Source organism: Micrasema longulum, unplaced genomic scaffold, assembly GCF_059751315.1.
Source record: "Micrasema longulum isolate JH-2025_06_02 unplaced genomic scaffold, ASM5975131v1 h1tg000863l, whole genome shotgun sequence".
Lineage (NCBI taxonomy): Eukaryota > Metazoa > Arthropoda > Insecta > Trichoptera > Brachycentridae > Micrasema > Micrasema longulum.
The window spans coordinates 15,953-34,937 of NW_028278055.1; the positions used below are offsets into that span (position 1 = coordinate 15,953).

Genomic DNA, 18,985 nt, shown 5'->3' on the forward strand with positions numbered 1-18,985 from the left:
GACAAGCTCTGGATGCTACAGTCCAGGTCACGACGCCTCGACACAAAGACACCGACATTTTCAGGAATGGCACACTTATTACGGGCAAGGTTAGATTTGCGGATGGATGATTTAAAACATTTCTTTTTAATGGCTCTCATCTTGGGCTTTACCGAGAGGCTGGCTAGGGCGGATGGGCCTTCGCTGCCCCCCCGCTGACTCCTGAGCTTCGGGGTAGGTACTGGACTGCACGGGGCGGACTTGCGGCGAGTGAACGGCCTCCCGAACGCTTTGAACAGCCTCCTTTGTGGGAACACCGAAGCTAGGTGTCTTCTGATAGCATAAGACGCTGTAGACGCTATTGAACTACCATCACCCTAAGAATTAAGAACTCACTTTTGAGGAATACCAACAGTCAATATCCCACCACCATATTATTCTAATCGACTACTAATAAATTCATTAAATAACATACATTTAAGAATGTTAATTGATTTTTAGGCTATGCATAATATTACCTTAACCAATTAATGTCGTAAGTAAAACATGTATTTATAAAAGTATATATGAAAAAATTTAAACCACCGTTGATAATCTTAATGTAATTTAATAAATGAATAATAAAATAGTGTAATAGTAATATAATATAAAGTACATAGTACATAAGTAGGTTTGATAGAAATATTTATCTATTTAAACAATATAAAGATATACTTATATAGTTTACATGCATATATGCATAAGGGCGGGCATATTGCCTTAAGGCAATTTCTCACAACCTACCCAAACGGTTTAATCTGACAAAATCAAGGGTATATGAACATATTAAAAAAATTATTAAAAAATGACTAAATATCTACACTATACTATGAAAAGAGGGAGGAGAAAGGGAAAATGGAAATATTCAGGAAGTGACATTTCATACGTTATTTGAATGTAAATAAAGAAGGGGGCTGATTTTGATTTGATTTTTTTCAGAACCGTAAAATAATTCTTATGCGAAATGTGTATACTTTATATCGACATTAGCTAAAATATGTATAAAAATAATGTGATTTATATGTGAAATAGTACCTACATGAGTTTTTGATGAATTGCATGAACTTTTTTACTAAGTACAACTCTAACTTAGCAATAAAAAGTGATACGTTTTCACAATATTTTGGATTTTTTGCCGTATTTATAAATATCGGTACATATTTTTTTATCATCATGAAAAATAGGGTTAAATACCTTTAAATCGTTAAATAACTTCCTTAAGTAAATCTAATTATGATTATTACATGTATATGTAAAATGCATACAATATCTTTTCCCAAAACAGTTTATAGGGTCTTTTTTGGATTTCTATATTTGATATCAATTTCAAATATCAGATTTAAAAAGCATTCATTCTACTCCTTACTGCAGTTCAGTTAATTTGTAATTAATCAAATATGCATGGTTGTGCAAGTGTTTTAATCTTTTGTTTCTAGTTTCCTAGAATGACAGTTAAGAAATACCTGTATATCTGTACTTCACCATGCTCACTAACCTAATCAAATCAAATCCGACGCTACATTACCTCTACCTAACCTAACCCGACCTTAAGGTATTTAACCTAACCTGATATGACAATGCTTGACCTAACCTAAAAAAACATAATGGAATATTACCTGTCTGTCATCGTTGGCGGGTGATCGAGGAGGGGTGACATGTGGAGGAGTAGCAGGATCCGGACAGGCCGTGGGAGCTTCTTCACACCCGAGTTCACTGAGAGCTTGCTTCAGCAGCTCCGCTTGTCGGCTCCATTGTCTCTCGCTGCATCGGAGTTCTGATAGTTCCCTTCCACCCTCGGGGATTATAGGGCTTTCGGGCGTCGGAGAATTTCTAGTGTTGTTAAAGTAATATGTATCATTATGAAGATTTGAAATCATATTTAAAATTGGTTCAGCAATACTTAGAACCTTGCATTATTTTTTTTTATAACAGTATGAGTTCTAATTATTTTTTTAGTTTTGATAGTATGAAGTTATGGACGCCCACTTAGGGTGCAGTGAAGGATAATCTATGACACGCGTGTCAGAGATGACAAGCCAAGACATTTTGATATGCATCGTTTACTAAAAATCTAGGGATGGCTTTACTCAGAATATTTCCCTCTAAGTAATTTTGTAAGACCTAAGAGACCGACTGACTGATGCGGTTTGTAACGCTTGCTTGTGTTAAAAATGTGCAAAATACGAACCTTCAATTGAAAATTTAGCAAATGCAATGAGGAAATTCAGTGCTATGGGAAATTGGACATAAAAAATAATTTCTTGCAGTCGGAAAAAATAAGAGCATTTTTTGGAATTGCGAAGTTTCTTAAAAATGTATGAAAAAAAAAAAATTGACTACTTTGAACTACGTCACAAGTTCACTTGAAGCGAACTCACCAATTAGCAAAACTTGTGACATCACTTGCAGAGTAATTACAATACTTTAATAAATCATAGCGTTGATAATATGATACATAAAAATAAAACTGTTTTTGGCTCAGTTTGATAGTATTAACAAATAAAAAACCACTGAACTTCCTCATTTAGCAACAAAAAAGTCACTTATGTAAATATACATTTTTTTTGCTTTTTCAAAACTCATTTACTATGGCTGCAAGAATTATAATATTTTTTAAATTATTTTATTGACATACAAGGCAAAATTTCCTTTAACAAAACTTATTACATAAACATATCGGGTGTAATTATTTTTTTGAAAAAACATACATTACTTTATTCTCAAGATTTAGAAACAAAAATTAAACCTAAAAATTTTATAACACATTCAGTAGAAGTTTAAAACAATCAAATATAAATTTAAAAATTAAATAAAATAATGAAATATTTTAAAGGATCAATATAACAAGAAAATCATAAAGGACTGTTTCATATAACAATTACACTAAAGGTTTAATTACCATTTACCATCTTTGAAAATGTTCAACAGGTGATCTATAAGACAATATCCTACACTAAATATATCTGATACGTGGGAATATCTATTGCTGGAGTTCTTGGAGTCTATTTAATACAGCATTACAAGTAAATGCAGTCCGTGAATTGTTGCTATAAAATGGTGGTACCTATCTAGTAATTTTTCCAGGCACCCTGAAATTGATGAGAGATAACAGTTCTGAGCTATCCCATATTGAATTTACAATTTTGAATAAATTTAATTAGTATAATTTTTTTCTATCTTTAGATTTTTAGAAATTCAATGTTTTTTTAATAAAAAATCATATTAATATAATAATATTCTTAGATGTGACATGGCACCCTGGTCAAGACGTTTTTTTTCAAAATTTTGATTAAGCGAAGAAGGTTACCAATCACTGACTTGAGAGTGATGAAAAGTTTTTAAATTATTACATTTTAAAGTTAAATAAACATTACTTGGAAGAAACAATAATTAATTATCTCATACCTGTTGCTAATTGGTTCCGGACTGCATCCATTGACCCTAGTACCATTAGTTTTGGGACTTCCACCATTTTTTAGTGATCCATTACTTGTGATTATTTCGGGACCTTGTAAAGTGGATTGTTTATCTTTGTTTTCTTGAATATTATTTTCTAGTTCTTGCAGCTTGTTCTTTAGCCACTCAACTGTGAGGTTATCCACAGTAAGTTGGTTTGCCTGAAGTTTCCCGGACGTGTCCTCTACTAAGGATGGGTCAAATGAGAATGTGACGGCATCTGTAGGAGGGGTTCTAGAAAGAGAAAAATATTTATGTATTCAAAGATTAAAATCTCTCAAATCCTTACCTAATATTGGAGGATTTAGAGAATAGGTCCGACCATCCTGGCAACAAATCATGCCATCTTATTTTCTTTACACATTTAATGAAATTTTTTTTTTTAACACTATCAGAATTTCTTCTGAAAATGTGTAAAAAGAACTGGAGAATTCAGCTATCGCAATTAAATATATATTGTCTCTTTTATATTCTACTTCTCAACCAATATAATAACTACATTTAAAAATTTGTTCATGTCATTCCAACAAGACTTTATAAGAATAACAGTACCTACCGATGATTCTGAATATAATACTGTCCAGCACGCACAAAAAAGTGAGCGTCAGGCATACGCAGTGACAGAATTTTGATGAATAGGTATTTGAAAATTGCTTTTCAATACTGTGTAAAAAAGACGACTGCACGTGGGGCTAATTATGCCTAACTAAAATCTAAAAAATCAATGTTTCATGATCCCGTTGTTGTTACTTTTCCGTGTATGTGGGCACCGCCAAGCCGTATGTGGTAAGCAGTCCCGTTGGTGCATCTCAAAACGAAACTGATTTTATTTTTTTTTTAGAAAAAGTATCAGAATAAAATTTTCTGTGTCGATACGTTTTGCGTTTTTCAAAAATAATCATCATATTTGTATCCCTGAGTCCGAAGAAAGTAGATAAAACTGGGTTCTTTTAAGGGTTTTTTTGGATGGTTATGGTTCCCATAGTAAATAATTTATCAAAAAAACTAAATGTTAGGACACGACAATGGTAAATATCTATATTTAATATAAATGATTCAGATAAAATTTCTTGGTTTAGATTCACTTTTTTTAAATTTTGACCAACGAACGCTTTCGCCTAAGAAGTCATGGTAAATGTCGCAAACAATTTACCAGTCCTGAAGATGCCTGTTGGTTAAAATGAAAGAAAAGTTTAACTAAACCAAGAAGTTTGATTAATGATTTTATCTAAATCATTAACTATGAAGTTTTATCAAGAAATATCTATAAAATACATCAATATATTATATATTGCTGTAGTGGCATAATACATATGAAGAAAAGTGAGACCGCATTTCCTCTTAATATGCGACAAGAAATCAATTCAACTACCTTTCTCATCTTGTCAACATTTTCCAATGAAAGTTTATGTGGAAAGCTTTCAGAGTGTACCTTCATATACCAAAAAGGCATCTTTATTATGGCATCACATTATGTTTACCCATTTCTATTTAAAGTACTACTATATTAACTTATTACTAGTAGTACATAAATATACACATATTTGAGAACTTACGTTAGTTTTTCATTAAAGTCTTTGTATTCGTCTTGAGGTTTAATATTCTGTATGGCGGTTTCTATACTCTTTTGGCTGTCTCTGCATTGGTCTGTGGTGTCTGTAGTCTGTGCAACTTCAAGAAGCAGTGATCGCCTACAAATAAAATAACATTAAAAGATTGAAAACAACTGTTGTCTGTACAAAACTTGAAAAAACTGATGTAAAGTAAGAGAGGTTGATGATGGCTGGTAGACAGCCAACACACATTTTTATTTTTTTTGTTTATTGAGTTTTGGAGATCTATTATTTCAGTTAATTATTTTACTATGTAACCAACTTTTTCTAAAAATATTGTTTTTTTACTATATGATAAATAAATAAATGTAATAATCTTATTTCTTAATTCATTAATATTGACTTATAATGCAATGACGTATAATTATTTAGACATGTCACAAGCGTGTAATAAATAGCATTTCAATTATTTATCGTCTTCATTCTCTAGCAGTAATGAGACGTGACGCTGTGAAGAAAATTGCCATTCTGTGTCAATAAGAAAATGCTTTAATTACGCTACAATGGTAAAAAAAACAACAGTTATATAATTTTATTTGTATATAAAATCTGATTTATTGAATGAGAGGTTAATATTTTTTAAATATTTTCACAGCCTTCAGATGCACAATAAGTTTTTCTGGCTTACTATGCTGTGTGTGGTTCGTACTCCTTTCCAACATTTCGGATTGCATTACAGTATCCATCATTAGGGGTATTATATCAACATCAAAGGGGATTTATATAAAGTTGAAAGATATTATGTCGCGGGTTAATTACTACAACTAGGTAACTTCAAAATCAGTATTTTTGCGTAACCCTATAAAAACACTTATTTGTATCTTCCTCCATAAATTCCACATATGAGGGTATTATAAGCAAACTTCAACAAAAACGGAAAATTAGTTATTGATTCCAAAATAAACCATTCATAAAAACCTACCTCCCTAAATAATAGCCTAATTCAAAACCGTCTCTAAACCAATTATGGAGGATAAAAAAATGTGTTTTTAGTGGGTAACTCACAAATGTCAATTTTGAAGTTACGTAGTAATTACACCGCAATATATAAGGTATGTGTTATTTATATGACTGATTTTATTTATTACATGCATGAATTAAGATGTAATACTTTGTATTGTACATATGTATAAATAAATAAATTAAAATATCCGTCGAAAAATGTCTAATCCAGATTGTTTCAATACTCATACCATGAGATAATAAAGGCGTCCTGTGCAGCCCTCTGTCTGGCCACTGCGGCCGGAAGTTGCACCCCCTTGAGGTCTCGCTCGCACTCCCCTGCCGCAGCCAGCAGCAACACGTACTCGTTGTGCGTGAGGTGAAGCTTGCGACAGGCCTTCTGGTACTTGTCTCGCATCTCTTCCAACTTCCGCCCACCTCGACCAGTGGGTGCTAAAAAAGGAAATTAATAATCGGGATAATTTATATTCCCAGCATTTTAGAGCGCATAAAATTAAAAGCACCGAGCAACTGTGTAATAGCTAGGAAACAGCGTGCCCACCACATACCGTACACTGCATCTGACGACTTAAGTCTCCTTGGCGGTGCCCACATTCAAGGAAAAATTACTCATTGCCGAATGAAAAAAGCTGCCTGAAGAAGCTCTGTAATATGGTTTTTGTGCTAAAATAAGGTTATCCAGAAGTACTACATAATTGTACTACATTGGATTGAGGAAAAGAGGGAAGTAAATTCTTCACTGATTGGGATTAAATTGATTGGACGTGATCAATCCGACAAAATGATTACAAAACTTTTTAAAAGTCTAAAAATTCCATTTGAAAGTCACCAGATCTGTATATGCGACACGACCTATAACAGAGCCACGGATAGTAGCAATAAACTTCATTCTGTATTTATTGATCCCCAAATAAAATTTAATATTACTGACATGAAAAATAAAGCAAAAACAAATCAGTGCGATGCATTTTACTACAACTCGGCTTTATTTATGTTTTAAACAATGATGTTGATCATTTTAAATAAAGAAATATTTTCAGTAACATAATATCTTACTTATAACAAAATACATTGATTTCAACACAAATACACTCACATATCTTGAAAGGTTTGCATACTGTTTTAAGAGTAGGTACTTATCAATGTATCAATGTTATCAATGTTATCATTAATTTGTTATTGTAAGTACCTACTTATTGTTTTATTGAAATTGTTTCTGTTTTTAAATACTGCATTATGAATATACTTACATTTAATATAATTTTCTTCAAATTTACTCCTCATTTGTTTATATACTTCTAAATATTTCTGGTATTCCGCTTGCTTTCTAGTAACATCTTCAGATAACTGAAACAAAACAGAAATAATATTTATACATTTATTAATCTTATTATATATACCTACATGAACTTATAACAGTAATATAAAGTTGCTTTGGCTGTCTAATTAGGGTAATTTACCCTGTTCCATATATTATTAATGTTTTTATCAGTTTAAAATGTTATGATTTATACTATGATTTTTTTAGCAAGTCTGAACATGGTAATTGAAGTAAATAAAATGGGGTGTTAAATTTTTTTTACTATCCTTCATAGAATTAAGAAGACTATTCTTAATTCTATGCTATCAATATTGTTTTGTTTATTTTCAATTTACCATTTTTCAGTGAACAATCACGCATATTGCATAAGTACTATTTTTAAAATTACTAATGAAAAAAAAAACCGGCTCATGGTCTAACTGTCAGCGAGTTTTCCTAACATGCAAAAGGTCTTGGGATCGATTCCCGACATGGTTGACATGAAATGTAATTTAAAAGGGTGTTTTTACACTAGAGTATTTCATAGTTTCTGGACTGGCGCCTGAAGCGTAAGACAGATCATCTTACCTTTATGCAACAAAAATTATCAAGATACGCAGAGGTTGTTTCGCTATGCACCATTAGTTGCAGAAATTAAATTATGATTTTATTTTGATCATGAAATTTTTTTCCGCCTGTGTCGGAAAATTTCAAATGAAACATGTACAAGAAAATGTATAGACACAAGCATCGAATCAAGTAAACATTTAATATTTTTTTTATTAGATTTGTATAAAAATACAGATAATTGTGGTGTTTTTTTTATACAAATCAGAAGTTAAAAAAATATTAGACGCGCGAGAGATTTGACGATTTGGCAACATGATAAGCCATGTCTTCTCAGAGATAGTTTATCGGAGTAAAATAAATCCGCATAATTCAAAACCTTCATAATTCAGAATTATTTCACGTGTCATATAAAGAGTAAACATTATTTTGAATAGCTAACATGTTGCGCATGCGAGATTAGGAGCATTTTGGAATACGTGGTAGGTTTTTTTGTAATTTAGGCTTCATGATGTTGGTTTGTTTTTATTCAAAATAATGTTGTAACCAGTTTGAAAAATATATTTGTTTTATTTTATTAGTAAATAGCACTTCATTCTATGAGTTAGCTACAAGTGTATACATGATTTTTGAGTAAGAAAAAATGTAATGGAAACGAATTTATACCCTAACAAAAATTCATGTATTGATGTTAAAATATAGGCAAAATGAGGAAGTTCAGTGGTTTTTTTATTTGTTAATAGACTATCAAATTAAGCCAAAAATTATTCAAAAAATATTTTTATGTATCGTATTATCAGCATTGATGATTTGTCAAAATTTTGTAATTTTTAAATATTTAAAAAAAATGTCCTTTCAAACGAATAACTTGCTAAGCCTCTATTATATTTATTTAACACTTTATATACATATACAATAAAGGGCGAGCATATTGCCTTAAGGCAATTTCTTCCTACCAACCCAAACCATTCAGTTTGAGAAAATTACAAGTAAATGGATATATTCTAGGTAAATATAGAATCTTATAATTTTATACAAAATTTGAAACTGAAATTATGTAAAAATTTACACTATACAATGAAGAGAGGAGAGGGGATGGTAAGGAAAGAAGGAGAAAGGAACAACTCAAACATTTAGATAGTGACATTTCAATCTTTATTTTAGAGGCTTATTAGCAGATGGGAAAGAGAGGACGGGTAAGGAAGTTATGAAAAATACACCACAACACCCAGACTAATTGAGATAAAAATATTTCTTAGATTGCTTTTTTGCAACTGGTGGGAATCGAACCCGCAACGCTAGTTTCACAGTTAGTCGTCTAACGAACAGCGCCACTGCGCCTTCTTGTTGGAGAGTTATGCTGATTGGTGGGTTGGTTTTCCGTAAACTGGAAATCTATCACAACACTCTATCATTGGTTGATTTCTTGATAATTAGTGATGTCGCTCAAAAAAAAAAATTTTTTTTCATACATTTTCGAGAAACTTCGCCGTATAATAAAACTGAATGCTCTAATTTTTACCGCACGTAAGAAAACATTTTTTATATTCAATTTTTCGTAGCATTGAACTTCCTCATTACACTTTACATCAATCAGCCAATATTTTTTTTATTTATTCGTTAAAATTAAAAAAATATATATATTACATAGGGTATGAACATACATAATTAATAATAACGTTTTTACCTCCCTAATAGAGTAAAGGTGGGGGAGTAGGGAGTTCGTTTTACATTTTTTTTGTCTAACAAGTAACATATAAAAGATATAGTATTCTAAAAAAAATAATATTTTTCTTCTGTACTAGAGCCACACGCCGCCGCCGTCAAAACCATGGCAGACTTCCATATTCCTACATCAAAAAGAACATTTCCCCTCTCTGTTGAGATACATGTATTATGTACATTGTACATACATACATACAAATAAACCTTATCGTAATAAACTATTATGGTTTACTCAACCAAATGGTTTAAAATTTACTCCCGTAAATCGACGATACACTTTCGCTTGGCTTGAATCTGGACAAATATATTTTTTCTTTGGCACACCTGTTGCGCTACAATTTAAGATGAATCTAGATCAAGAAAGTGTATCACTGATTGCGGATGCTATGTGATTGTGTCGGCCATTGAGCTTGTTCGTCGTAATGGATTTATACGATTATAGTAATGCCTAGATAATTGTGTGTAAGCACAAAATATCTACACATCAAAGTGTATCATTTAAACTAATAAAACATGTTACCCGGTATATATACTACTAAATAATGGAAAACTCTTTTAACAAAACTGTATATAGAAGTTTGACAACTAGGTTACTGTTGCCATTCATTCCGATTTATCGGGACTGTCACCGTTATTATAGTCCTTAAAATATAGCTTGATTAGAATGACAGCTGTCAAACTAATTTCATTAGTGATGGAAATTACTGATCACCGATCAAATCGATTTTATCAGTTATTTCATGCAATCATGAAACTCTGTTTCCGAAAATTGATATAAAAAACGCAAAAACAAGCCTATGATACGAGTAGTGTGTTTAACACAATTATTCACCAAAAATTAGACATTTATACTTTTTTCATGAACAACATCATATGAATTATTTTTTTATTCGATCAATTTACATGGATCAATTTGTCCCATCTCTAACGTTTTTTTGCAAAATGATGTAACCTTGTAAGAACGTCGTTAATAATTAGGTTTATTTTAGTTTTCTTTCAGTTTTAAATTTTCGGAAACAGAGTTTCATGATTGCATGAAATAACTGATAAAATCGATTTGATCAGTGATCAGTAATTTCCCATCACTAATGAAATTAGTTTGACAGCTGTCATTCTAATCAAGCTATATTTTAATGACTATAGGCAGATACTTTTAATGACAACTTTAAATGACGAGACTATAAATTGTAACGCTAACTTTCGTGTTGAATAAATGAATAGAAAAATGGAAAAGTAGAGCCACGAAAAAAATGACTCCATAATCACTTGCAAAACTTACGAAATTATTAATTTACCATGTTGTATTATATATAAACAGTTTTTCAAAGTGAAAGACTCGATATTATACTGAAGTAAGAATCATATTCAATAGGAAAATATCACATACTACGAATACCGATAAAAACAAGTGAAATGCATTTAGAAAAAATAATTGTATTTTCAAAATCAATATTGATATTGTGGAAAAATGTTTTCATACATTTTTTTAAAATAAAAAATTGTTAAAAAAAATATCTTTTCAAAAACGCGACATGTTTGATCTTGACAATTGTGACGTTAAGATTCGTGACAATGTTCTATTTAAATTGAAACGGTCACAAACAAAGTTCAAATTTTAACCGAATCGTTACGTATTAGGGGCCTGGTCAATGCAATGACCTGTTTTCGCGGGAATTTAAAATCAAAAATAATTTTTATGCTACTAATAAGTACAATTTTTTTTTTCTCAGCAGTATTTCAAAGACCCTTATTAATTTAAAATTGTAAAACAAAACGTGATATTTCCCTATTACAGACATATTTCATTTATTAAATATTTCACTCATCAGTACATTATATTATTTTATTTTATTGGAGATCCAATGGACATTGATAAAATTATAAGATACATATTTTAATTACATCTCATAAGGACCAATTAGAGGCTTCCTTTTAATATTGGCAACATAAATAATTGTCACATAAATAGAATACATAATGTAAAACAACTAATGGTACACAAATTGTAAATAATAATATGTAAAAAATGTAATTTATATTATTAAAAATAAAATCTATATTTTAATATCTGTCGCACAGTTGCAAATCTTTATATATATAATTCCTCTGTACGTGTGATGTCACCGTACTTCTTCTAAACGGCTACACCGATTTACGTGCGGTTTTCATAGAAATATAGATCTTTGAGCTGTGCGTGTTCGTAGATATTAAAATCTTTAATCGAATATGTAAAAAAGAAGTTACGAGCATTAACGTTTTATTCATCGATCTACCAGGGTTGCATTTGAGGAGAATGCATTTGCAAAAAAATGGAAAGATGTTGTTTTTTTGTGTATAAAAAAGTTTGTTTTTGAATGTTTACAAACATCAATTGTTTTTTGTGGATCTCAATCAGATTCTTTCCTTAAATTCCTTAAAATTTCTACCCATTTATTTATTTTTATTGGATTTTTGGTAACACTAAAATAATATTGATTTCAATACATTTAAAAAAATCGTATTCCTATTTAAGTACACCCCTTTGTTGGTGAGACGACCGGAGTTTGACGTTTGCAAAAAGAATGCTATATTTGAAAAAATATTTATTTTATGTTTTGGAATTCGGCCATAAAGAAGTACCTACTTAAATTTAATATTTGAATATTAACTATTTTCAGTTTGGGAATTTAATCACAAAAGTATTTTCAAGGCAAGCCAGCGTTCGGGCAGGACAACGTCTGTCGGGTCAGCTAGTTATAATATATATTACGAATATAGTTGACTATACGGTGTACTTTTATTATGTCTCTACCTACATACAATACAGCATATGTCATATAATAATATTTTGTTTAAATTAACAATGTATTCCTCACTGGGAAAACCAATGTCAAAGAATACATTTTATAAGATTAGTTAAGTTTGATTTATTTAGTTTTTATACAAAAAATAGTTTTAGATTAAACTTTTTACATACATCTACAGTAAATATTTGACTGTACAAACGTACAATATTTTAACATAAGAATACACTACTGATTTTGAATTAAAAAATACTGTTTGAAAAAAAATGCACGATTCGTCAATTTTTTATAATTAAATAGAAAAAAACTATGTAAGATATTGGTATAACTTGATTTTCAATACAACTTATTGACATTAAAAGATTGTTCAACTTTTAAAAATGATCACGAAGTTTGAACAGGGAATGCCGATGTTATTAGTTTAATAAATAAATGTATGCAATTATATTTTCACGCCTGTATGGGTGACTTTTATTCCAATTCTAAGGCTATATTTTGAATACGTTGAATTTAAATGGACTAAACTAATGGATAGAATTTACTGTGGACGCTAAATCGATCAATCGTTGTAGCATGGTTGGTGGTAATAATAAGTACCTTACGTATTTATTCAGAACATCACGGTTTTTTTTATGAATAATAAAAATGTAAACCGTACAAACTTCTCTTTTATTAACGGTCTAAAATTGATTTGTTTCCAGTACTTAAATCTTTAATTTATGAATTACCAAATGATTGAAATTTTCATAATATGGTTATTTCATTACTAGGTATGTATTAAAATTCAATAATAGTTTCGAACTAAAATACATACACTTGTGTGGGGCATGTTTAGGAAATGTAAATAAATAAAAAATCTATTGGTCGTATTATGTGATAATATTTGTTTAATTTTCGTCGTTAGTTTTGTTATGTTAATGTTGACCAATCCGATACTTATTTTTCCACTATATATAATATGGACCTAAATATTTTATCTATGCTTTTTTCGCAAGTGTCAAAATTGCCGCCAAATAAAAGTACCCATTTGAAATATAATTATCAGTGCTACCACAATGGGGGCTTTAAATAATAATTGGTGCTTAAAAAGTGTTACCATGGTGGGTATTATTGCTTGCTACATTTTATTTGTACTTAGGTACTAAACACCACCTATATTGATTTATTTATTCATACAAAAATACATATTACAAAAATCTAATAACGTATCTCTAACTCTATGAGGCCAAGAGCCTCGTGTTAAGTTAGGATGCATTGCATATTGCATGGACAATAGGTATTTAAAACTGATAGAAAAATAATTTTAGCTAAAGATATATCACAGGCCGCGTTAAGTTATTATTGATATGAAAAAAACAAGAAGTATGTCTTTAATTGCCTTATATAAAACTTATAGAGTCTATACATACGTATTAAAGATGAATATCTCATTAATTTGCAGCTTCTGGTCGAGCCTATTACCCCAGCCCCCGCTTAACACAACAAAATGGATATGACCCCGATCGTCTGGCCGCAATAAATTATAATATTGGTTTACAATCGCGAACCATCCGGCGGCCACAAAATTTTATGACTAATTAGGTAGACATCGGTGTTCCGAAGTAGCAGTAATGTTTGAAACGACTGGCAACGGTGAGAGAATCATTATTCCCAAGCAAAAGGTCAGTCTTCATAATTTCTTTAGTTCCTTGTCCGCCATGTTTTTACCGTAAAATCTTTTCATAACGCAAAGTTCACGGAATCGAAAGTTAAAAGTAAACCCAACCGAGCAACGGCACCTGTAGATAATATATTATAATACATAATAATAGTTATTAGTTAAGTATTATACAGAAATGTTATTCTTCGCTGGGAACGGCTCTGTCGTGATTTCAGCAACGGAATCAGTGGACGCTCTGCCTTCTACTGAACGGTTAACTTATTAAGTTTATTATATTATAAAAATGACAATAGTCATAATTGCAGCCATTACTGCCTAAATAATGATTACTTATTATCGTTGAATTCTAAACAGTGAACAGGTTTTGTACGTAAGGCGTTCGGATAGTGAGATACTAAAAGCGTTATAATATTTGTAAATAAGCAGAATATAATGTATCTAATTAGATAAACATGCATATATTATTATTATACTGACCAGGAAATCATGAAAATATATTTCGGCTACTGCGAATAAAAAAATATTGCATATTATTTGTTGAATTTAATTAACATTCCTTCATTTGATTTATTCATTATTAAGATCGACTACACGTTTCTACAAAAAACATTTTCTGAGACCTAATTAGTCATTAAATACAATTGAGACGGGTTTTGGTCCCGTGGGTAGAGTCACGGACTCCGGATCTGGAGATCGAATCCCGCTCTACCACAACTTGTTTCCCATTTCTTACACGGTTATTTACGATTAAAAGAAAATTGTTGAAGCCGCTCGTTTTAAAACCTGGTAACAATTAAAACAATTTTTTAAATACTAATGTTGTATTATTTTTTAAATTATTATTATCTAGTTATTCTTACCTTTACTGTGTTATATTTATATTAAGAACATAAGATTTTCTCATGGTTATTGTTATATTTTATTTAGAGATGTTATGTTTCTTTTTTACTTTTTGTTTTTTGTATTATATCTTCATTAAATTTTTTAGTTTTAATTTTTCTATTATTTCATACTATGTACTACATGTTTATTGTGCACTGCTGTGATTATTTCTGTAAATTATTATTTTTTGTAAAAGGTTCTTTGAACCGTTGATGTATAAATAAATAAATAAACTAAAGGTGTTTTTAATTACGAAAAAGTCTCCAATAAATAGACAAACTCGCGCTGATTAGACTCGGTAGATTAACAAATTATTAAAATATTGAAAAGTTAAGCAGGTAAATTTTTTTTAGTACGTATTTATATAATATGTAATCGAAGAAACAAAAAAAAAGAAATACCATTTATTTTGGACACTTACTTGAAACACCTCTTTTCTCAAAATATAACTATCAATTGAATCACAAGAAATATTGAATGATTTTGATCATGCAAACGTTTAAAGGATTTGCATCAGAACGTATTATCATGATTAACATATAAATATAATTACATATAAATATATATAAATAATAAGTACATATTTATAACAGAGATGTTACGTTTATAAAGTTGCCGTATTCAAAAGCCGATTTGCGGTCGGTAAGTCAATAAACATTATAATTATTATTACGTTTCTTATTGTTCGATTGCAATGTTTTAATTTACGATTATAAACTCGACACTTAGTACAAATGTAAATAATGTCGAATGTCGAAGAACGCTTAAGTTCCGCATGCTGCTGGATAACCTATTGTGTATGTTTTAACCGCTAGATAAAGGTAGCACATAGCTGTAGTTGAACTGGAATCTAACGTTAACTTTTATCTATGAAAATAATGTGTGAAATTAATTAACAGCAAAATGATTTCATCAATAATAATTATCGATAAACGATTGCTTGTCAGATGAAATCAAAAAGTGTTTTTATTTGTACGCTTCCGTTACTTTTAAAGCTAGACATTATATTAGGATTTAGGAAAAAATTTCGCAAGTCGAATGACATTCAACGTAACTCCTAAAAAACGATTAGAGATATTCCAAAACCGTTTCATAATAAATAATTGATGGTGAATTTGAGGTTACGTTGACAACATTATGATCTTCTTCTATACTCTCCCCGGTGGAGTTTGAATATCATAGCAGCAATTCTGACTTTGTTTACAGCTACCCTGAACAAGGACTGAGTGCTGCAATGGAGCTAGTGTCGCAAGTTCTTCAGCCAAGAGTTGCGCCTTCTTTTTGGACTGCGTCTTCCTTGTAGAATGTCTTGTAATAATATATTATATTGATAATTATAAGAAATATTTATTAGACGTAAGTCCATTCAAATCTGTAATAAACCTGTGTGAGTGGCAGAACGTTATCATTAAAATATTCTAGTGTGTCTTACAAACACACACGTAATTTTATTATGTTTACGTAGCTCACTGACAGGCACTAAATACATTTTGATAGGTTTATTAAACATTCGAACGCACTGTACCTAGTTTTGACGTTCGTAAGCAGCGAGATGATTTTAATACCTACTCGCTACAATGCGCCAGTTGTAGCTGGTACCTACCCAGGATCCCAGGAATAATTCAGGGTTAGTTTTTTTGCCAGCATATTGGCATTACTATACTACATCAATACCCGTATGAAAACAAATTATGACTACTAATAATAATTATTGCAAAAGGTTTGTTATCGAGTTCTGTGTCGGGACGAGGAGATAGCCTATAGCGACCGGCATGTAGTTAATAACAAGAGGCAGACGCCAGACGATTAAAAAAAGCTGCTCCATAGAAAGTTGTGCGCGTGTACACCTGATAAACTAAGATAAACGCCACCATTTTGAAATGAAATATAGATCAAGCAATATCCGCGGAATCGATAAGTTTTTAAATGACAGGCTTTATGTTGTAATTATTTATTACCCACACGTGAGTTGCTATTGCAATAATTCAGTCGGCCCCATACTGTGTTATTGACGGCTAAGATAATAGATTAGAAAATGTTTTCTCTACAAATAATCTTGACCAAAAACCAAAAGTGATTTAATTGTGTACTTATTAGTTTAAGAGTTCGATAAATTCAAGTAAAAATAAAACAACGAAAAGCAATTCGAAATAAGCGTGGCAGAGCAGCGGACACCGGACACCGGACGCACGGATCAAAAGTCCGAGATTCAAACCCCGTTCTACCCCAATGTTGTGCATTATTGAGTTATATATATTGTTGGACTCTCCTGACTACAGACATAATGTCCCATTTCATATAGATATTGTTGCTACTAATTATGCTATGAATTCACCTATTTCAAGATTGCACAGTCTAGGGAACCAGATCAGTTGTATTGACATTTTTCACACTAGCCAAATGAAGTTTAAACTTGCTATTAAAGAAACCGTTTAGGATTTTGACTGATGTTTAAGTATTTATGTTCATTTATAAAAAAAGAAAAATAAATGTATAAATAAATACACGCCAAATATATTTATAAACGAACGACTAGATATTTGTTTTTTTTTTTTAGTTTTTAAAATTTAAATTTTTATATATTTAAAAAAAAAATAACATTTAATTTTTTTTAAAAGGTTTATATTTTGTTTCTTTTTATATTTTATTTTTAAAACGGTTGAGAACCCCTGAGCTCTTATCAGGAGACAGTTAGTATTATTCCTAGGGCATTCAATATACATTGCAACAATACCAACAAATCAATGATTTATGATTTTTGCTATTTCGAATATTCCGCGTTATCTTTATTTTTCTACCTAAGTATGTTAAGTATTAAAATCTCAAAGTTATTATATAGAACATTTATAAAACAACTGTGTAATATGTATAGATATATTGTTATTATTTTATTTCATAATTTTGTAATAGAACACAGTATGTTAATTGTATTTATGTTTATGTTTATAAAAGGCATTTGTGCCGTGTATGTACTAATAAATAAAATAAATATATATTTATTTTTAGGTACATATTTTACAAACAAATACAATTTTACGAAAAAAACGAAACGGAATACCACAGAAAAAAAAACAACCTCTTGTGTTTGGTGTGGGGTTATAAGTTAACTAAACACAATTTTAACGTTATTAAATAAATAACGATGTACAGACATTCGAAGGAACAATAATTAAGGTGGTTGATAGATAAATACTATTAATTTCAGCTTGAATTTAGTAAAGACCTTGATACTTTTTAGTTCGTGAAGCAAGTTAATTCCTTAATATATTATATAACTATTTTCAAGTCTTTTAGTGTTAAATTTTGGCATTATAATTTCGTGGGTATACTGGCAAAAACGTTAACTCGAAAATATGCAGATTCTATTTAATGACGCAGTTTTGTAAAGTTTTTAACGCTCAACAATCTGGCAAAATACACTAAGCCATATTTAATTTCATATATGTATCTGTAGTTTTCAAAATAAATTTAAGGGTAAGTCGTATACCGGGTATTTTATTCAGGCTTAAAGCTTTAAATAGCTTAATAATTACTTAATATAAAATTTAGAAACGGGAAAAATAAAAACATGTTCTTAAATGAGCACTTAACATCGGACTATATTTAAATAAGATATAAAAGAGTAAAATTGGAACAAAACTTAAATGCTTGATTTCTCAAAACAGGGATTTGAGAGTTAAAGCTTTTAGCCAATATACCCACAATATGTGAACACAAATTTCATTAAAAGACAAAAAAACATTTATTTCGATGCAAATGCAAATCTGCACTTCCGAGAGTCAGACAACTTATTCTGGGATTCAAAACGGGATTTAACTTATGGAAATATTTCATAAATAAAATATATTAAAGCAAACGCAACTAACCAGTATTAGTACCTAGTACCTATTTACTACATACTTAATGTAGATATGTTTATAATTAAATTTGTCAATCGCAAGCTGTACACCATCGCTTTAAAGAAGGCTTGAACCTATTTTTCCTATAAAGGTAATCGGTACATTATAACTAATAAAAT

At 30.4% G+C, this 18,985-nt stretch overlaps 1 protein-coding gene across 2 annotated transcripts in view; it reads right to left on the minus strand.

Annotated features, from left to right (window-relative positions):
* Nucleotides 1–18,985, minus strand: part of FER (tyrosine-protein kinase Fer) — a 182,668-nt gene that overhangs the window by 9,169 nt on the left and 154,514 nt on the right. The window contains exons 3-8 of one of the 2 annotated variants that reach the window (XM_088231258.1): nt 7,301–7,397; nt 6,281–6,482; nt 5,031–5,165; nt 3,424–3,708; nt 1,635–1,848; nt 153–356 (exon numbers count right to left, since the gene is read on the minus strand). In XM_088231258.1, coding sequence (XP_088087384.1) covers nt 153–356; nt 1,635–1,848; nt 3,424–3,708; nt 5,031–5,165; nt 6,281–6,482; nt 7,301–7,397 — 1,137 coding nt within the window. The remainder of the gene's footprint in view (nt 1–152; nt 357–1,634; nt 1,849–3,423; nt 3,709–5,030; nt 5,166–6,280; nt 6,483–7,300; nt 7,398–18,985) is intronic. The other variant, XM_088231259.1, reaches the window with a different exon arrangement.